General features: G+C 37.8%; 1 protein-coding gene across 1 annotated transcript in view; it reads right to left on the bottom strand.

The window, feature by feature from the left end:
- Nucleotides 1–801: 801 nt before the first annotated feature.
- The window catches only part of LOC127451745 (TLC domain-containing protein 4-B), a 31,862-nt gene continuing 9,989 nt past the window's right edge, over nt 802–22,674 (bottom strand). Inside the window, exons 2-7 of the mRNA XM_051716654.1 lie at nt 19,976–20,128; nt 14,721–14,810; nt 4,329–4,387; nt 4,132–4,226; nt 3,358–3,431; nt 802–3,221 (exon numbers count right to left, since the gene is read on the bottom strand). Of these exons, the coding sequence (XP_051572614.1) occupies nt 2,891–3,221; nt 3,358–3,431; nt 4,132–4,226; nt 4,329–4,387; nt 14,721–14,810; nt 19,976–20,121 (795 nt within the window). The 5' untranslated portion in view covers nt 20,122–20,128 and the 3' untranslated portion in view covers nt 802–2,890. The remainder of the gene's footprint in view (nt 3,222–3,357; nt 3,432–4,131; nt 4,227–4,328; nt 4,388–14,720; nt 14,811–19,975; nt 20,129–22,674) is intronic.

Below are 22,674 nucleotides of genomic sequence, written 5' to 3' on the forward strand. Positions count from 1 at the left end.
ATTTCACTAGCCTTGGAAGAGCAGATAGCCCAAAAGTAAGCACTACACTAACCTTACAGCTTACATGGCAACAGGCACATTGTTGCATGACTGTTCTATTAAAATTGATCAATCACTTTACAGAAATGCCCATTTTTAAGATTGTTTAACATATTATTACCAACAAAAAAAGATTTTTTGTTGAGCATTGACAAACAAATTCATAGATAAACTTTCTACTAATTCTGATTAGCTCTTCAAAATGCTATTACTAACATAGTAAGGCTTGCTAGCCATTGAAGAACACTATATCAAAGCCACAAAGGCTAACTGTGCAATTCTTTGAATGTCGTACCATACATCCTATAACCTAAAATTGCATTTCCATAAACACACACATTACAGCTCATTCAGATTTTAGCTACAACTAGATAACAACATGACCTACTGGCCATTTTCTTCTCCAAAATGAACACCAAAAAACATCTCTATTGTCACAGCTTTACATATTCAAGGCCTAGAGGAGTATTTGGTTATATAGAATGATGGATATAAGGCAAAATCCTACACTCCCCACAATTACCTCCCATATTCTCTGTCAAAATGACCCTAAAGTCATTAAAATAACATTCATTATGGAGGTGTATTTCAGAAGAGAAACAGCAGTTTTAAAAACAGAGGGATTTACTCTTGGTAAATGGGTCAGTCGGGTGGATGCATGGATGGGTGGGGTTTAGGTGGGTGGGTGGATGGATAGATTGGTGGGGTAGGATGAGTGGATGGATGAGTGGGGTCAGGTGGGTGGATGAATTGATGGAAGGATGGGTGGGGCTGGGTGGGTAGATGGGTGAGATTGGTTGAGGTGGGTGGATGGATGGGTGGGGTAGGCTGGGCGGATGGATGAGTAGGGTCAGGTGGGTGGATGGATAGATAAGTGGGTTGAGGTGGGTGGATGGATGGGTGGGGTCAGGTGGATTGATGATGGGTGGATGGGTGGGGTCGGGTGGGTGGATGGATGATGGATGAATGGATGGGTGGGGATGGATTACTGATGGACGGATGGGGTCAGGTTGATGGATGGATAGATGAGTGGGGTCGGGTGGATGGATGGGTGGGGTCGAGTGGATGGATGATGGATGGATGGATAGATGAGTGGATGGTTGGGGCTGGGTGGATGGATGAATGGATGAGTGAGGTTGGGTGGAAGGATGGATGGATGGATGGATAGGTGGGTGGGGTCAGGTGGATGGATGATGGATGGATGGTTGAATGGGTGGGTGGATGGATAATGGATGGATGGATGGGGTCAGGTTGGTGGATGGATAGATGAGTGGGGTCAGGTGGGTGGATGGGTAGATGGTTGGGGTTCGGTGAATGGATGGGTGGGTGGATGGATGGATGGGTGAGGTCGGATGGATGGATGGGTGGGGTTGGGTGGGGTCGGGTGAATGGATGGATAGATGGATGAAGGGATGATTAGCTACAATGGATGGATAGTTAGAAGTTTCCCTAAGTCTTAAACCTTTTAATTGACGATTAAATTGTCTGCTTAGCGATAACAATTTTGAAAACCTGTGATTTTGCAGTTTAGTAAGATCAAGATGATCATCTTGGGAAAATACAACAGAAAAGGTAAAAGAGTAAGGAAAATTGAGATTTTCAGGACTTTGCAGGGTCTAGAAAATGCAAGGTCTTCAAAAGACCTATAGAAACATGTGAGAAATGGATATAACAACTGCTGTGTCCTTGAATCTAATGCAAATATAACCTCAAGATCGACCATACAGTGACAGAACATGTATGGACACAGGTATTGTGAGCATCTTTTTGACATCACTCATGTAACTGATAGACATTCAGTGAAGAGAGAAACTCAAGAAAGCTTCAAACATTGTTTTAAGCAAATTCAACATTGAAAACTTCTTCTGGAAATCCGAAACAAAGACTAATGAGCAACAATAAAGGCCAAAGTATACTTTCGTTTTCCACATGCCGCTACGTCTAACACAGTGAGTGTGATGCAAATTTCGTCATCAGTACAATATGCATGTACTGTCTGTATGCAACCAAATTTTTCTAGACACCCTGACAGTCCGAGTCTTTGCGCGTGGTCGTCGTATGCGCCTGCCGTTGACTGTACTAAGGAGTATCACAAAGGAGTCATAGTGCGTATGCATCGAACACATCCATACAGGGAATGCGTCCCTACAGGCACGCAATCAAAAGATTATACTTTGAAAGGCTAGAGCGTTCGACAGTGCACGAGATGCAAGGGCACATGGAAAAACAAAGTATAGCCTAGCCTTAGGTCTGGACTACAAAGACAGTAGGTACTTGATTTTGATGGGCTGTCCTTTCAAGACGTGTGTTCATTCTGAGTTAGTTAGAAAATGAACTTGTGCTTCAGATGGTGACCTTTGAGAGGTAGATCTGTGGTTCCTGTATTCTTGCAATGGGTCAGACTAAAATGGCAATGTATACTTGACAGGCTGCACAGTTGAGAATGCCCAAATCCAGAGGCCACCAAGGACTTGAGGCACATCAGGTTGCAAGGTTCTCAAGGCCAATGTGATTGTTTTAGGAACATTGGTAGTACAAGGCTTTACAATGGAGATGCAATGAACTTTCCATGGCCACAAGTTCATATATTCATGTTGTACTGCTTCTTCTTGTGCTTTGAGGCACATTGGTTGTAACCGAGGCATAACGGGTTTGTTTGTCTGGTTGACAAACAAACTAACATCACCAATGTAGGGAAAGCCAGAGTGTGTTTGTGATACACAGTGGGATTCGTATGTGAGAGAACGTCCTTCCATTTTAGTAAGGATGGAGAACTTGCTACTGTATATCCTGATACTTTTATTAATCTACAAGTCATTATTGCGAATGATTCTCCATCCCCATTGGTAGCTTAGTCTGTGTGGTTGTTCACATAATTGGTCTTTCTGGAGTCTACTTTGAGTCCTTTCAGCTTGCCAGTAATGACTTTATAGCAGCCGCGGGCGATTTTGTACATCCAGATTATGTTTAGGATGTCCAGACAAATGCAGGATACAATCCAAGCGACTTGAGCACCAAAACCCAGCCTCTCAAACGCTGGAGTACCGAAGGTGCTAAAAACCTTAACCCAGTATGGGGGCATCACTGCGATTCGAACGAGGAAGAACACGACCGCCATGGCAATGCCATTAGCGACAACCAGTGGGTGAGTACGAGGGTAGGCCAACGCTTCGAAAAACCACCTATGTGGAGAGAAATAGAGGTCAGATGAGAGCTGGTTATAGTACGATTTGGCATTTGACAAGTTAATAGAGCTAAATAAAAAATATCAGTTGACAAGGAGTTTGTAGGAATTGGTGGAATGGTTGGGAATCTCACCTTTGATTCACAAATGGCGTTGACAATTCTGAAATCAGTCGGAAGTTTGCGAAATAAGGAAGCACTCCACGTGTCTGTTTGAGAGGAACAAACGTGTAAGTTGTATTGCAGTATTTAGGTCAAGGATGTGATTTTGTCAGGTTCTGTTTATTCAGAACAGGTTTTTAATTTTAGTATTTAATATTAATTCATTTTAATATTAAAAATTACTTTTTTGGGGGCTTTGTGGTGTCTTGGTGTAACTGTCCCGAGAGAAAAAATATGATTAAAATTGTGAAAATCTTGAAAAAGTTTGCCATTTTTTTTTTTCTTAAATAAATTAAAGAAGCATGTTTTTAACATAATTATACTTAGAACATTTTTGTCCACCAAACTTAGCTCTGGTTGTAAAGTCAAACACTGTAATAACCACAAGAAAACTTGATATGAATGATTCACAAATACATGATATTTGTGCAAAAATACTTTTGAACTTTAAAAACAGGTTTGAATACATTTAAAACAATTATTAAGACACTCACATGTATTCAGAATGTAATTACATTTGACTTAATGGTTATATCACTCATATAATAAGGCATTTTTGTTAAAAATAGTATACACTTATCAAAAACTTATGAGACCCACATGAATAAAAGAAGCACATGCTTTTAAAACTAGATTTTTTATAAAGACTCTTCCTTTTTATCTTCTTTGATATCCTAAATTGTGGAGTAAATATCCACTATTTCAGTGGCCCCCAAAGTCGTCTGTACTTGAATAAAAGGAGCTTACCAGCACAAATCCATAGGCATATAGTGCCGCCAAGTGGTGACAGACAAAAAAGACATCTCCCATAGTATTCCAGTTACGAGCTAGTAGCACAAGATCTGAGAAAAGGAGAGGAAGAGAAAAACAGTAGAAAAATGTAGACAAACCTGTGTAGATCTGTAATCTGTGATTAGACACATATGGGGGAAAAAAGTTCATACCATAAATCAGGTATCCACAGGTGATGGCCACATTGAGCTTAACTATGTTAGGATCACCCCTGAGGAAGAAAAAAAAAGTTGAAATAGCTATTTAAAAAAAAAAAAAAAAAAAGTATAATTAATAATAAATACAGTCAATCAGCAAGGGAAAGTTTCAGCCTGTTTGGGTTTTAAAAAGCTTAAAGCTGATGTATAAAATTTTTAAATGTTAAAATACTTTCTCCAATTCATTGAATATGCAGAGAAACCCATTTTTAGTTTTTTTCCAATTGTCTCTGGGAACCCATTTAAAAAAACATCACTGAGCAATTTTCCATTTGCTGACGCTAGTGGCACAGAAATTACAAACTACAGTGCAAAAGTGTCACCACCTATTAAAAATGCTCTGATCTGAAGTTGGAAACACGTAAAGCCAACAAAGTATATGTGAGTGGAGATGTATTTGATTAAAGCCATTTATTACTGTTCTATCACTGGCAACCTGCCTTTTTTTACCACCTGCTTGTTACTGAATGAAATTATATTCCACTAAATTCACCTGGATAACCATTTTTTTGTGGTTCACTGATTTTTATAAGCAAATATCTAACTTGTTAATGTACTAGAAAAATGTTCATTATATGATACACCGATCAGCCACAACATTAAAACCTGCCTAATATTGTGTAGGTCCCCCTCGTGCCGCCAAAACAGCACCAACCAGCATCTCAGAATAGCATCCTGAGATGATATTCTTCTCACCACAATTGTACAGAGTGGTTATCTGAGTTTCCGTAGACTTGTCAGTTTGAACCAGATGTTTTTTGTTTTTGGCACCATTCTGAGTAAATTCTAGAGACTGTTGTGTGTGAAAATCCCAGGAGATCAGCAGTTACAGAAATACTCAAACCAGCCCATCTGGCACCAACAATCATCCATGCGATTATCTAATCAGCCAATCGTGTGGCTGCAGTGCATAAAATCACGCAGATATGGGTCAGGAGCTTCAGTTAATGTTCAGATAAAAAATGTGATCTCAATGATTTGGACCGTGGCTTGATTGTTGGTGCCAGATGGGCTGGTTTTAGTATTTCTGTAACTGCTGATCTCCTGGAATTTTCACACACAACAGTCTCTAGAGTTTACTCAGAATGGTGCCAAAAACAAAAATCATCCAGTGAGCGGCAGTTCTGTGGACAGAAACGCCTTGTTGATGAGAGAGGTCAACAGAGAATGGCCAGACTGATTTGAAGTGACAAAGTCTACTGTAACTCAGATAACTGCTCTGTACAATTGTGGTGAGAAGAATATAATCTCAGGATGCTATTCTGAGATGCGGGTTGGCGCTGTTTTGGCGGCACGAGGGGGACCTACACAATATTAGACATTTTCATTTATGCATTTGGCAGACACTTTTATCCAAAGCGACTTACAGTGCACTTATTACAGGGACAGTACCCCTGGAGCAACCTGGAGTTAAGTGCCTTGCTCAAGGACACAATGGTGATGGCTGTGGGGATTGAACCAGCAACCTGATTACCAGTTATGTGCTTTAGTCCACTACGCTATACAAATTGCCATCTGACTTTTAGTGACAATAGTTGATACCAAGTTGTGTGTAGAGTATTTGCTGAGTGTATTTTAAACACTTATGCTGTGACCTCATGTAGCATCATTCCCCTGATCTCAGATCAGTTTTTCCATGTGGAAAAGTCCAGAAAGAGAACGACTGCTGATCTGATTAAAGCTATTTGAAGCAGAATTTCCAAGCATGGCCATTTCCAAAGATGCTTTATTCATAGAAATAACAAAAGGCTATTCTAAGAACCACCATTCTTTGTCCAGTTAAAAAAATGTGAAAGCAGTTTTAAAATCGCTATGTTAATGAAACAGTTCCCCCAAAAATGAAAATCCTCTCATCATTTACTCACCCTCATGCCATCCCAGATGTATATGACTTCCTTTCTTCTGCTGAACACAAAGATTTTTAGAAGAATATTTCAGCTCTGTAGGTCCATTCAATACAAATGAATGGTGACCAAAATTTTGAAGCTCCAAAAAGCACATAAGAGCAGCATAAATGTAATCCATAAAACTCCAGTGGTTAGATCAATGTCTTCTGAAGCGATCCATACAGTTTTGGGTGAGAAGAGACCAAAATGTAACTTTGAAGCTCCAAAAGGTTATTAAAGGCAGCATAAAAGTAATCCATACGACTCCAGTGATTTAATCCATGTCTTCAGAAGCGATCCAATCGGTTTTGGGACGGGTTGTGTTTATAGGCACGACCATAATTTCAAGCTCGATTACACTTCCTAGCACAATCAAGCGCTCTGTGCACTTCTTAGCACAATCTAGTGCTCTAGTGTCATACACTAGGAAGTGTAATCGAGCTTGAAATTATGGTCGTGCCTATAAACACAACCTGTCCCAAAACCGATTGGATCGCTTCTGAAGACATGGATTAAATCACTGGAGTCGTATGGATTACTTTTATGCTGCCTTTAATAACCTTTTGGAGCTTCAAAGTTTTGGATGCCAAAACTGAGCTATTCTTCTAAAAATCTTTGTTTGTGTTCAGCAGAAGGAAGAAAATCATACACATCTGAGATGGCATGAGGGTGAGTAAATGATAAAAGAATTTTCATTTTTGGTTGAACCATCCCTTTAAGGAGAACTTGCAACATTATATTAAAAGAGCGAGTGTTTGGGAAAACAGTGTAAATTATTGGTTATAATGGTTATAATTTTCAGTTCTGATGAAACCGTCCTTGATGCTAAAAGTATTGTCAAATGAATAAAAATATTCTCCATGTATTTCCATTCATGGCTTATCAAAAGAATATTTTTAATATTTATTTTACTTTAAACGGGATGTTAAAATATCGTAAAACGTTTCAGTTTTTTTTTCTACGGTCTGAGAAGGAGTATTTAATTTGTGGAATGTTAAGAAGAATTAGAATGTTCTAATGAGTCACAATACAAATCAGTTCAAAAATTACAATGTTTGCATGCAAGGACAAAACATATTGATATCACGATGAATATCATACTGCAGATGCTGAAAAGTGTCTCCCTTATGGTAGCGTTAATTCAAATACAGTACAATGCAGTCAATGGGGGCAGAAAATATATTTAGAGGGTTACAAATGAGGTGAAATGAAGAAAGATCAAGTGAGCTTGACGTCTGGAAGAAGCTAGAGCTCAAGTAAATGTGTCCCAGACACCAGTGCCTCTCTCCGACCCTGTAAAGCGATCAGGAAACCGATACACAACGATCACAGGTGTTCAGTATCAGAGGTGCTATGTCTCTCGAGCGTATGCGGGTGCTGGTCACCTCTCATACACAGGAAGCTCAGTTACCCTCAGTATGACACCAATGTCACCTTCACTGCCCTCTTCGCCTCTGCCAAACACCCGAACTCTCACTACCTCCCCAGTGCTGCTCCTGATGCTTCCACTCAGGGTTCAGTTCGATAAATTGCTTTCTAACCGATCCAGTGCTCACAATTTGAAATTGTAGTGGTTGAATTTAGATTTAATTTTTTTAAATCCCACACTGGTGTTTTGCATGGGTCTCCACATGAACCTGCTCATCTTCATTGTAAAACTGCTATGTCTTTCAGAACAAAAAGGATTTATTTATTTTTTTAAACCATTTTTTAAAAAGTAACTTGGGCTTATTGTAAGTCTATCATGAGTGGTCGACCGACATGGGTCTCGCAATAAGCAACAATATTGAAGCTGGAGAGCACTGTGACTAATGACTACAGGTAGGCTGATATTTCGGTTTTACTGATTAATCAGTGCCGAAAGTTGCATTTTGGAACTATCGGTTATCGGCAAACATCTATGCAAATAGTATATACAAAGGAAAATGCGACTTTAAGGAAACATACCCTGTCAGCACATACATCGTGTCTCCAACTTTATATCTTGTGAATAATAAACCTTATTTCTCATTAAACCTCACCTGGTGAAATATACATATATATATATATATATATATATACAAAACCCTTCATCTGGCGAATATACAGCATAGGCTAGAAATGTGGTAAATACTTATAAAGCATATATAGAGCATTGTAACAGAGCCAAGTCTCCATTTCAAAATAAGAGTCACTGGTGTATTTCGGGCTTGATTTAAAAGTCCAGTGTTATGCACCAAATCTCTTTAATGCAATTTTTTCTGGACATTTTGGGGATTTTGGTTGCACAATTAACTGCATTTAGGATTTTATTTATTTTGGACTCTTGTAGCGTTAATGTCTGTGCTCATGTAATGTCTCGATTTAAAAAAAAAAAAAAACTTTCGGCTGATTCATTGGTTACCGGCCTTTTCCACAACCTTAAGTTATTGATCGGCCTCTACCGATGACCACTATAACTGAATTGTATTATATCATACACTGTACATACAGTGGCGTTCAGACGTTTTTACCTTGAAAATATGAACAAGTCGTTTTTTTGTTGCCGAAGCCAGTACTGATATCTAGATAGCAGAGTAGCTATAAATTAATTCCATCAAAAGAGCTGTTTGCTAAGTTTCTAAAAAAAAATTACAATAAAAAAAAAACATGAACATGAACACTAATTCGCTACAAAAAATTGTACAATTAATAAAATGTACTTAATAATAATACAATTAAAATATAATAATAAAATTAATAACAATAATAATAATCAGGGATGCAAACTCATGAGCGGTGAAAAAGGTGAGAGTCATGGCAGGTGTTCCACATGTGTAATTTCTGTTGATTTGTTTGTTGTATTTAACACTTTTTTTAAGCTTTAAGTAACATTTTTAAGTGATTTTAATAAGGAAAATGTAGAAAATGTTAACAGAAAATGTGGGCACATTAGCGCCAGAAAAAGTTGACTTTAGCTCAAAGGTGAGTAGTTTGCATCTCTGAATAATAATAAAATATCCATTGACAAGTTTGTCAGTAGATTATGGAACTGACACAACTAACAAACACTTCTGTGAATCAGCCAAGCAAGCATTGATGCCAATACACTTTCAAATTGACGAATGAATCAATTAATGGCATTAATCAGCTTGGCAAAAATATATTTTGATCTTTCACTAGAATCCACTGCACATACAGTATTATACCAGCATTTGTATATGCTGCCATTATAAAACACTTGATCACACTAGAGACTATGGCATGTAGTTGGAAAAATTCCCTGATCAAATGCAAGAATGTTATATGCAGCGCAAACAGATGAGCCATCTCTAGTAACTAAATCAGCTGACAAAATCTTTTTGAAACATAAGTAGGAGCCAGAATCCATTGTAGTACTACAATATTATACAATCATACAAATAATTCTTCTGTTAAAAATAATTTAGATGTGAACTGTAATCTAATCTATTTCTCTCATGGACATTTATGGTTTTGAACTCATTCTGACATTTAATCTACTCTCTTATCAGGTTTTTGTGTCTTACGTGAGAACAGAGAACTCGTTAGTTGAATTTAAATCAAAGACATTATGTAGATTTAGGCCAAAGTTTATACGGAGAGATAATGGACTATTCTTCTTCAAACTGACACACCTAAGCAAGTTTCTTCAACTTTGATCTTTGAATTTTCTGGGTTCTGTACAAGGTCAGTTTTGGAGAACTGACTCAAACAACTTGACAAACAGGACTGACAGTACAGACGTTAAAATCATATTGGAATTTTTCAAAAGTGGTTTAGCCATTCAAGTAATATAGTTCAGCTATAATACAATCATAGGCCTGTGAGCCTTGCTGGAGAACTGCATTCTGTACTGTACAGGTATGTAGTAATTATCATACAAGTCAAAGACACTGGCTTCATATTGTAAAGCGTAACTCCTCAGGGTGAGACTAGATCAACCTTATTTTAAAAAGAAAATTAGGAAAACAGTGATAAAAAAACAAAAACAAAAAAAACAACTGATCTCAGTTCAGGAGACTCTGGGCTTTCAGTAAAAGGTTAAACGTACGGAATCATATGACAAAACAACATGGCGCTGATCACAGCAGAGTTTGTGTAAGAAACCTCATTCAGTTTTTACATTGAAACCTGATTGAGTCAAAAGATTAGAGGCTCTCGTTTCATCCGATATGCTATTTTTTCCCCCCAATTTGGCATGCCCAATTCCCAATGCGCTCTAAGTCCTTGTGGTGGCGTAGTGACTCACCTCAATCTGGGTGGCGGAGGACGAATCTCAGTTGCCTCCGCGTCTGAGACCACCAATCCGCACATCTTCTCACGTGGCTTGTTGAGCGCGTTACCATGGAGACCTAGCGTGTGTGGAGGCTTCACGCTATTCTCCGCGGCATCCATGCACAACTCACCACGTGCCCCACCGAGAGCGAGAACCATATTATGGCGACCACAAGGAGGTTACCCAATGTGACTCTACGCACCCCTAGCAACTGGGCCAACTGGTTGCTTAGGAAGCCTAACTGGAGTCACTCAGCATATCCAGGATTTGAACTTGCGACTCCAGGTGTGGTAGTCAGCGTCTTTTAATTGCTGAGCTACCCAAACCCCTCAATATGCTATTTTTAAAATTTGAGCTATTTATCGAGAAACACCACCCTACTAAACACAATGTACACTAATGTGTACCTTAGCGCATTTTTTCCTTAGAAATCCTATATTCACTGTGCATTATCACATTGAGAATCAATGGGTTCATCCAAAAGCTGAAAAATGTTGCTTTTTATATGCTGGATTTATATTGAATTAGGTGCCTTTCAAACTGTTCTGAGACCAGAGCAGACAGACAGCACACTGGTGGTTAAGTCCTTCACTAAATAGGGAGCAATGGAGCATCATACAGTGCATCTGGAGAGTATTCACAGCGCTTCACTTTTTCCACATTTTGTTATGTTACAGCCTTATTCCAAAATGGATTAAATTCATTATTTCCCTCAAAATTCTACAAACAATACCCCATAATGACAACGTGAAAGAAGTTTGTTTGAAATCTTTGCAAATTTATTAAAAATAAAAAACAAAAAAAATCACATGTACATAAGTATTCACAGCCTTTGCCATGACACTCAAAATTGAGCTCAGGTGCATCCTGTTTCCACTGATCATCCTTGAGATGTTTCTACAACTTGATTGGAGTCCACCTGTGGTAAATTCAGTTGATTGGACATGATTTGGAAAGGCACACACCTGTCTATATAAGGTCCCACAGTTAACAGTGCATGTCAGAGCACAAACCAAGCCATGAAGTCCAAGGAATTGTCTGTAGACCTCCGAGACAGGATTGTATCGAGGCACAGATCTGGGGAAGGGTACAGAAAAATTTCTGCAGCATTGAAGGTCCCAATGAGCACAGTGGCCTCCATCATCCATAAATGGAAGAAGTTTGGAACCACCAGGACTCTTCCTAGAGCTGGCCGCATGGCCAAACTGAGCGATCGGGGGAGAAGGGCCTTAGTCAGGGAGGTGACCATGAACCCGATGGTCACTCTGACAGAGCTCCAGCATTTCTCTGTGGAGAGAGGAGAACCTTCCAGAAGAACAACCATCTCTGCAGCACTCCACCAATCAGGCCTGTATGGTAGAGTTTTTAATAAATTTGCAAAGATTTCAAACAAACTTCTTTCACGTTGTCATTATGGGGTATTGTTTGTAGAATTTTGAGGAAAATAATGAATTTAATCCATTTTGGAATAAGTCTGTAACATAACAAAATGTGGAAAAAGTGAAGCGCTGTGAATACTTTCCGGATGCACTGTATAGCTTTCCTATGCAGCCAAGTTCATTCACTCCTAAAATCCGACCAAAAGTTCAATTTTAGGCTGCAAATGATGTTTGGACGACTCAACATGTTTGGCAGACATGGGACAATGGTAATCATTACATAGATTACCAAATTTATAATATATCATTTTATTTTAACATGGTTGGCAGTGATTGGATGATGCTGGCTATTACTTTGAATCAGAATTAATTATGCTAATTTCTGATGTAATGTCTCAAAAACATGAATAACCAACTCTCCTGGAAACATAATAAACATGACTTTCTATAGCTTGATATTATTTAAAATTTCACAATTTAGTTCCGCTGTCCATTTGTGTTGACATCAATTTTTAAGAAAACTATTTGGTGTAGAATTATTATTATTTTTTCTTATTTTTTTTTGCATGTTTATTAGGTGCTACTAGTTACAAATCAAAAAGGGAAATGGAAAATGCACACAGCAGTCACGGTCGGGTCTCAGGAGGAGATAGCAAAATGCATAAATTGTAAGCCATTATTTACCACAGTTTGAACACATTCGGTAGAATTATACATCCCTACGTATATTAAAAAGTATTAATTTAGCTTGAGATGGCACAATTAAATTTATTAACACTTAAAGAAAATGGCCCTTATTCATGAAACACGTGAAGGAAGATTTTGTAAATGTGTAAAGTGGTCATAAATCCATTTCCGTGAGAATGGTTGCACGTACAAATCCGTTTGGCTTGTGTTTCATGAATAAGGCCCATTATTTGTCTGATAGAATGTTTGAAATCTTACAGATATTTACTTTGAAATGCCCTTTTTCGAAATGGAAAAGGCACTCATTTCATAGAATGACCCTGTTTAGAATTGGGCCGAGGAAAGTGTGGGGAGTGTATGGAATAAATTCCCAGCCGTCTCCTTTTTGGACTGTATTTGGGGGGGGGGAGTCTTCAACAGAAGTACTGGCCAAGATGGCTTACAGGACAGTGAGAGAGAGATTGATCAGAGGAGAAAGAGGCCTGCAGGGAGGACACATGATATGAGAGGGAGTGCTGGGAATCTGTTGATTCCTGTTGAAATGGTGCCTTGTTGACAAGACTTAAAACTCTCTGATCTGACAAAGTGAGAAGAGAGGCAGAAAAAGAGAGACTGGCAAAAACTACATTACACAAAAGAGAAAGAAAGATGTTTCTCTTTGAAAAATAAAAACCAAATTGTACCAAACAGGCATATCAAAGGAAACAGGACACAAATGGAGCAGATGGTAAGGAAGGGTAAAACAAATGAGACAAGGGCTCTGTTCTAAAACCTAGTGAGCAGCCTCAATGTCTACTCCCAACATATGCCGCAATTCTCTGACTGGTGGATTTTCTCCCTCAGGATCATGGGTAGTGTAGTTCTTCACCAAATTCTACCAATAAACAGTATGAAATGAAATAACGCAGACTGACGGCTTCAACAGATGCATATGCCATCGATTAGCAACCTTGGAGCTCACTGTCGGTCTGTCTTTAAAGTAATTAATAGTCAATTACCTATGTAAACCCTATGTAACAATGTAATGGGATTTTTACTTCTGGAACCAGACTGTTGTGCTCTATTAGAGCTCTATTTTTCTAGAAATACATTTCAGTATTGAATGAAATATAAGTATATCAACATTTCTCTCATCTGCCAACTTAAATAGATTTTTTTCACAGAGCTTGTTGCACACGGACAGGGACAGCATTAAATGCTGCCTTAAAATTTTGACAAAATCAGGCACCTTAGAAGGACACATAATATTGCTGCCTATTTTCTGGAACAGCCTTCGCATCGGGAGCACGCCTATGAGACTTTAAAATGCTGTCTAGGTAGGCAGCTCACTAGGTTTTGGAAAAGAGCTACAGAAGACATAATAGGCAACAAGCACTACAGACAAATTACCATTCCTCCCCTTCAGGAAGCAAAGATGCAGACCAAACAGGCAGCAGGCAGAAAGGGAAAGAAAAAGAGAGGGAAAGAAGAAAAGAAAAAAATAAAAGACAAGAAAACAAATGAGAGAGCAGTTCTGTGCACAGACGACTATAGAGGACACAACGTTTCTGATCACAGCGAAAAACGTTTTTTTCAATGAAGTCTTCAGGAGAAGAGTAAGTTTGGCTATGTTCTGAATGGAATACTAGCACTGCTGCACAGTATACACTGTATGCTACCTACTATGTTTATTTTAAAAGTAAGCGTAGGCATTATTCCATGATAAACATTTCAATCAGTACAATGCAACATCATTTTAACATGGTTTCATCAAGTTGCATGCAAGTGTCCAGTTATTATTTTGGAAATAAAATGGTTCTTTTGTGTTTTTTAAATTGAATTCTGTATAAACTTCAGTCCGATTAGCCTAAATAATGAGACATGTTAAAAATTGGCATAGGTAATACATTGGTAATAAAATGGTAGTATGCTATTCTGAACATAGCATTTACATCTCATTTCAACATGCCTTTCCAGTGACATCTTCAAATATTGACATACTTGGTTTTTGAGGGATTTTTATGGATTACAAAAACTAGCTGTTCTATTGGAGAGGTATTTGTTAGTTTGGTTTTAAATTTTCATGGCAAATATCACAATGAGACCCAAAAAATGTTTGGAGGTGAAAACATTCTCTCCGTTAGAACTCTCAGCATCTTACCAGACCGGGTCTTTGTTGACAGCATCATCGTACCAGAGGATATAGAGACAGAAGAGCCCCACAATTAATGCATGGAAGGTGGACACCAGCCTGCGGACATTAAAACAAATCAGTTATTCCCTGCAGTAACAGTAAATGTGGCATTTTGGTTCTTTTTAAATGACGTCACAACGGTCAAGTTGAAGCTTTGATAGAATTCCAGGTTTACAACTTGTAGTTTCGTGTTCTACGAAGATGTGAACGCAAGTCGGAATCTCGTAGAGACGGCAATTCTGAAATGATTCGAATGAAGCGTAACTGTAGGCTTTTTCCGGTAGGCAAGCAACAGCAACTTGCAGCATTAAAACAGAATACAATGTATTTGCGGTCACAAATGTGGGTTCATCTGCATTTAACGGATTTGAGCGTGGCTCATCCAGTCAGAATTTAGACTTTTGCGAACTCTGTGAACAATGACCTATGGAAATGTATATAAAATTCATTGTTTAATTCACATACTGGGTTGACAGTGAATCTGCATTGTGAATATACACCACAGTGCTGACACAGTAGGAAACAGTATCTACAGTAGATAACAGATTTGATCTATGGATCCGTGCAGTGCGGATGTGCCAGACTGGCATGTGTATGAGTTTGTGTTGTCACTTATTTGTGGAGTGTAGACCTTTGAATTGGTTATCTGCAGGTCGAAAACTGCCATAGAAACGTATCGCAGTTTAACAGGACACAAAACTCACTGTATTCTGCCAAATGTCAAGAACAGTTAAACAGATATTTTCATAAGCCTCTAACAAACTGTATTGATCCTGTTTATTGCTGGAACCCTCACCCACATGAAGAATGTAATCAAGGATGACAAGTTTGACAAATAATACTTCATCAAATAATTTTAGTAAAAAGGATTTTTGCTGCTTGTTCAAACTACTTGATTAAAATGAATTAAAGCAACACAATTCTAAAACATTTTGTCAACTTGATTTCACTGCATTCTATCCATTTAAATTTGTAAAAATGGAAGTATACTTGATCCACTTGAGTTGGGACTACTTGAAAACATTTTGTGGTGTTAATGCAGCATTGATGAAACTGTTTTTATGCAAGATGAATATAAAGTGGGATACTTGTTTGTGTTTAATGTTTTGTTGTGTTGAGATTTATAAGAGTTTCTGTTATGTTGGAGTTTTGGGGGTTACCATTATGGTGAAGTCGCACATGAAACTGATTGCTAGATTTATTGAGCAAATGTTGTGTTAACCATAGCAAAGTTACTAAACTACACTCTGTAGTGCTTCCAACCAGCATGTATATAGCATGCTCACATTCGCTCTGACTAGTTACTACATAAAGAAATAAAAGAGATTCATTTGAGTTCCACTGACACGTCTAATTTTGTTGGGTTTACCCAACAAAAGTGTTTGTGTTGATATTACAAAGTAATTTTAAGTTTAAACACGTGGAACCACTGTCCACGATTGAATCAAGTTCAGCCAAAGAGCTATTTTTATTTTTAGTGTTGAGTGAACATTTCTAGCCTACTTTCAGCCCTTGATAGTGTAAAAAATAGTGACGCACCAGAATTTCGGCTGCCGAAAATTTTCAGCCACAAATGGCCATAAAATGCTTTTTTAGGTTTTCAAACGAATGAGAAAAAAGGCTGAAAATCTTAAGAAAATTATTATAGAAACAGAAGATCCTGAGGCCTGTTGCATGAAGCTAGTTGAATAAACTCAGAGTTTCAGAGTAAGTTTCAGGTTGACAAAACCAGATAGAGCTAAACCGGTTTAGATCGGGTTCAGCGATCTCAAGATGCTTGCTACAAACATTCTCTGTCAACTCAAGAGTTTGATCCTGAGCTCATGATTAACCCTGAAGCACGTGAACATGAATGAGTGACGTTTGCCACGAACAGACAATGGGTGAAGCTTGGAGAGAGAAATTTAGCGTGAGTTACGTCACCACTGAAGATCAAGAGAACATTACGAAAATATAAAGAATTAATACCTTTACACAGCCTGAAGAAACTGCTGCTGTCACGGAAGTTTGGAATAGTTTATTAGAAAAATAACTGAATATAATGTGTAATTGAATTTATATAGGTTCACAATATTAACATACAGGCTTTTTATTTTTAAAAGCATACAAATCTATATATTTTTCTAAAATGTAAAAGCTTTTCTATTCATTTCATTTAAAAGCATAATATATTTTAATGAAGTGCAAGCCATGTCACTTTGTGTGATAGTCTACAATATACAGTATTTTTACCAGTATATTTGTTTAGGTGGAAAGACTCGTCACACAATAAATGCGTCTTTAAAGTGTGAGAATAACCTTACGAAGGTTTTCAGCATTACGCACTGCATACAGGTCCAGAATGTAAAGAAATGCAAAGAAACTCAATACATTTTTAATGTGCTGCTCAAAAGATACAAATTTCCACGATCTCTCAAATAAACCATTTTATATTTTAGAATATTAAATTATATATATATAAAAAAATGGCAAAGATATGAAATCATAATATATACATTTAAATGTATTAAATATATACATTTCCAGTGAAGCGCGGAATTTAATTTAATTTGGAGCGAGAGATACAAGGGGAGCGACTTTATTATGTTAGAGATGTCACTCTACTCGCAGCTGATTGGTTCAGCATCAGTTTGCGATCTGAAACCCAGAATAAAACCTGCTCCGGAGCAGGTTAGCCATGTGGCGTAAGTTGCTATGGTGATGAACATCGGTAAAAACTGACCCGCCTTCTTGAGACCGAAAACCCAGAGTTTGCTCAAACTAAACTCAAACTTACATGTGTAGCCACCGAAACCAGCTCCATGCGACAGGCCACTTGTTTAATTACATTAAATGTAAACACTGGTTGATGATGGATAATTTAGGCTATTAGGCTGTAGGGTACAGATGTGCCCATATTAGCCAAAATTCAGTTATTACATCTACAGAGTTTTCATTTAAAGATATGTACTTTTATATAATCCATGGTTGCTGTAGAGTTTATAAAATCAAATTTAAGACCTTTTTAAGACATAAACAAATCAAATTAACACCGTATGTCCATACAGAACAAACCCACACTTTCTCAAAATAAATAATGTATCATAGATTCTTTTAATCAAACTGGCTGGGGCACACATTCAACAAGGCCTTAACACTGCTTTCCACATATATAGAGTATACATCATATTCAAATGATTTAAAATTGGTTTATGTACCAATATATCAAAACATATGAATTAGAGGTCCGGCCGATATTGGATTTTGCTGATCCGATAATAATGTGTTGAAAGAATGTGGAATCTGTGCAAATGACAATAAAATTGCTTAAGACTTATGACTATAGTTTTTAAAAATCGATACACTGAATGTTTTAAAAAAAAAATCTTAGTCTTTCCTTCCAGTGACAAGAGACCAAAAGCAGATTATTATGCAACCAAAATACCAATAATAATCAGAAAAAGATTTGGTGCATAATGCAAGACTTTTAACTTTACAAACCCAAAATACACCTGTGACTCTTACTTTGAAATATCTGTGCTTCACTGCTTTCAGCTTCTCATTCAAACAGATAAGGGAAATAAAATATGCACTCTTATGTTTATCTAGAAAGCATTTCATTATAAACACTTAAAAGTAAACATTGTCATAATTCATCAACAGTAGATCATAAGCGATCAATTGTAATAAATGTCCGGTATTCATTGATTGCGAAACGCTCTTAATCCGCTGGAAACGCTGAATCTCAAGCTCCCCTCCTGCTTTTCACAATAAAGCCCTCAGTACATGCAGACGATATGATTATAAAAATTAAACCGTAACCTTTTAAAGTTTAATAATCACATTAGGGCCGATCGCGGTTCTGGCCTTTACATCCCCAAATGTAAGACCTCTTTAAATTATAATTAAATGACTTTTTTGTTATACCATTTAAGATATGTCAGACTTTTTATGACCTTAAATTTTAGAGAACTGAATCTAAGACATTTTAAAGAGCACCTATTATGGTTTTTCAAATATTACCTTTCATGTAGTGTGTTATATAGCTGTTTGTGAATGTAAAAAAATCTAAGTGCACGAAATATGGAGTTATTGACACCCAAAAGAAAGAACCTGAAACGAGTCGTTAGTAATTCCAGACTTCAAGAAACCCGCCTCTGGTCTGTTTACATGTACAGCCAGTGCACGCTGTTAGCCTGTTAGCTGTTAGCCTACTACTAACCGGCTAACTCACGTTATTGTCAAACTACATATAAACGTCCTGTTCTCGTCGTGCTTGCGATGGTGGTTCGGGTTGATCTTCCGATGTATCACTATTGGACTCGGGCTCAAATTGGTAAGGTAAAACATAATTTTTTTTTCAGACGGAGCTGAAACTCGGATATGGTAGTGGCCGTTTCCTTTCCGACACGCGCTGTAAGCGGTAGACCAATCACAACAGACTGGGACATCTGACCAATCAGAGCAGAGTAGGCGCTCAGAAAGGAGTTTAGAATGAATCCTTTAGAACGGATCATTGAACGAGTCGTTTTTGACACTGGGAAGAAAAGGTAATGCTGCAATTTAAATTAATTTGCAAATTAAAGTGTTTTTTGACCTTGGATGCATGTAAATCTATTGTATGAGACCTTTAAAACAAAATTAGGCACGTTTAAAAATCATAATAGGTGCACTTTAAGATTTTTAAGGACCCACAGGAACCCTGTAATCACTCACAGTATAGTACAGTGATTTCTGAACCTGTTCCCTAAACACCATTAACTAGGGTCAAAAGACTAGAGGAAAGGTGATTACATGAAACTGCCATTCAACTGCATTTCACAACAGTACAGAGATCACTACACCTCATGTGTTGGCATTACTGATATACTAAGACAATGCAAATGATTTATGGTAGCATGTTTGTACTTTTGAAAACTTGATTTGTTGGGATGCATGTTTACCAAAAAATATGAACCAAAAGGATATTCTGTTACATCCCAGGATAATTCTAAAAGTCCAACTGGCTGAACTTCCATTCACAAAAAGGGCAACCAACCAACCAACTTTGAATTTATGTATTTATTTATTTTTGTTTTACTGAACCAACCAACCAACCAACCAAGTAACTTCCCAATTAGCCAACAAACTTACTAACAATCTATAACTACCCACACATCCATATCCAACTAATTACCCATCCAGTCATTTAAACCTGTGGCCCTGTGGCAACACTGGATGGTTAATGAGTGTGCAGGTTTTACCTAGAGTTCCAGTCGTTGAGTTTGTTTGGTGGTAATCTTCCGTAGCCCTGTGTGAAGTTAGTGGACAGAACCGGACTGACACAGGAGAAGAACAGCTGGAAGCCCACAAAGCTGCCAGTCACCACGTACACCTCTCTCATATCCATCTCTCACCTGCAACACAGACACAAGTACACACACTGTCGCATTTGTGCTCTTCAGGTAAAAGATCCCGTCGCAGTCATTACATCTTGAATTATGAACATTCTACATGCAAGTCAATGGGAATGTCAAACTTCCATCTTAATTTTCTTAATCCTCAGAGACCCAGCTTAGCAGAATTGCAACGTTCGTTTAAAGCAATTATATAATACCTATTTTAAAACTGCACATAATAGTAGCTGACACTCTGAACTGTATAACAACAACAGTTTTGGTGGGAAAAAATTGCATATTGAATGTCTCAGCCTGCTAAAGTCATGCAAAGTTCACCCCAAAACAAATTCCTTCAAACCTGGAAAACAAATACATCATCAATGTCAATGCTTAGGTCTCTGATTAAAAAGTATACCATTTACAAAAACAAAAATTGATAGCACACGTTAAAACAAAGCATATAAATTTAAAACATATTAAATAATATACAGTACAAATAATGAACAAATACAAATAATATAAAATATAAAGTAATATAAATACAGTTCTGTCTTGCAAGCTCTGTAACGAGAAAAAAAAAAAAAAATAGGCATAGAACAGACCTCAAATTTCAGGTCAATGTCTCCTAATCTCAGAAAAATGAAAGTCAGAGAAGAGAGTGTGTGTTTCATTACAGAGCGGGGTCAATGTCCCCCAGCATGCTACAGAGTCATACTGATACTTTTCAAGCTGTATCATTGCATCAAACACTAAATGGGGGCATACCATAGACTTCTATTGTTTTAATATAAAGCTAATTATAATTACTATATATTTACTATATATTAACCCTAACCTCATAGGAAACATTTTTATACTTGTAGTATTTAAAACAAAAATTATTTAATTCATGTATGAATCATTTTTCCAAATGAGGACATCCCAAAATGTCTGCAAATGGAGGTTTCGTCAAATTTAGCTCACAAATTTGTCCTACAACTAGGCTAAAGCTAAAGCCCAAAGTATACTTAAGTTGTCCGTGTTGCTGATCGCTCCGCTCGCAGTATAGCACAGTCTGCACAGACTGTCTGCACGCGGCCCATATTTTCGACACGTTCACAGTCCTCGTCTGTGCACATCGTCGGCGCATGCGCCAGCCACTGACTGTTTCTCAGTGTGCGTTCTTTTGTGTTCTTACGTAAGTACGCAAGTACAGAGAATGCATGAAATTACCCGGATGTGTTCTCGCTCAGGCCGTTTATTGATGATGCATCAGATGTTGACTTGTGGGCAAGAACCCCGTACTACGGTGGCAGACATGGGACATTTATAATTGCATTTACTCTCAAGAGTTTCCCCACTGTAAGCTCACGAAAGTCTGATGGCTCGTGAGAGTCGTTATACTCCATCAAAATGTGTTGTTTTGTTGGGCATCATTTTAATATAGTAAGAAACACATGGAGAAACGAGTGTTTACGGACTTTATTATTTTAACGTGTGATTCGTACTGCAAAACCTCACTGGTATGATGAAGATAATAATGCTGTCACTAGTGTGTGATAATGCCATTAGTTCTCTCACTGGCTACAAATGTACTGTGACTGTCAATTGTACAACAGGAAGATCGCAGCACATCTCATAGCTCACAATTGATAAGTTCTACATACTCTTATCCTTCCAGGTTTGTTCTTCCGAGGTGGCTTAGCAAGACTGGTCTTCATAAGCACGCAAATCTATTCTCTGTGTTCTTTGCATTGAGAAACAGCCAACGAGTATCACAAAGCAGTCGTAGTGTGGAACGCGTATTCGCTCACGGTTAAATGAGTACACTTTGCGGTCAATGTTATGCTCTCTAGGTATATGTGTTTTGTTTTTTCTCTGTGTGTTTTCTGTTGCAGGAGCATGCCCCCCATTGGTTCATCCATTTGCATTTGTTCCAGCCAATCGCCGCCTGTCTTGTGTGATCAGCCAATCGCACATGGAGACCTGAGACCCAGGTCTATAAAATTCAAGATGGCTGTTATCCGAGAGGACCTGTTTTGTATTGCTTGTGGCTTTTGTTGTAAAGAGTTTCAGTTTGTTTTCTTTGTTTTGTTTTCTTCTTTTGACTTTGTACGGTCCTTGGACCTTTCTTGATGCTCGTTTTATTTTTGAATTGGGAACAGGTTAGGGGCCCTGCACATGTTGCAACATGTAGACCTTAACACTGTCTAGTAACACCAGGTAAGGAGTGATTGCCACCAATTGTACGTTTTTGTTTTAGAGTAGGCAGATTTATTTTGTGTTTTGTTTTCAGTAAGCCTTTTCTGCCTTTAGTTAGTTGGCTTTTTGGTTTCCCTTGTTTCTTTTTGTTGGCAACACTCTTGTTCCCTTTACACCTTTTTTTGTGTTTTCTTTTGTTGGACCATGTTTATGTAAATATGTAAATACATTTAATTATTCTCAGTAAAGCTCACTTCTTACACTTCAAGCCTTGTTAGTGGTCTGCTTAAGTCTCCTGTTTATTTGCACAAGGTTGTTCTAGTTGCTTCTGTTCTGGTTTATGTTGATGTCCCTTCGATACCCCTAGACTAATAGGGACGTAA

This window comes from Myxocyprinus asiaticus, chromosome 14, assembly GCF_019703515.2.
Source record: "Myxocyprinus asiaticus isolate MX2 ecotype Aquarium Trade chromosome 14, UBuf_Myxa_2, whole genome shotgun sequence".
Taxonomy (NCBI): Eukaryota; Metazoa; Chordata; class Actinopteri; order Cypriniformes; family Catostomidae; genus Myxocyprinus; species Myxocyprinus asiaticus.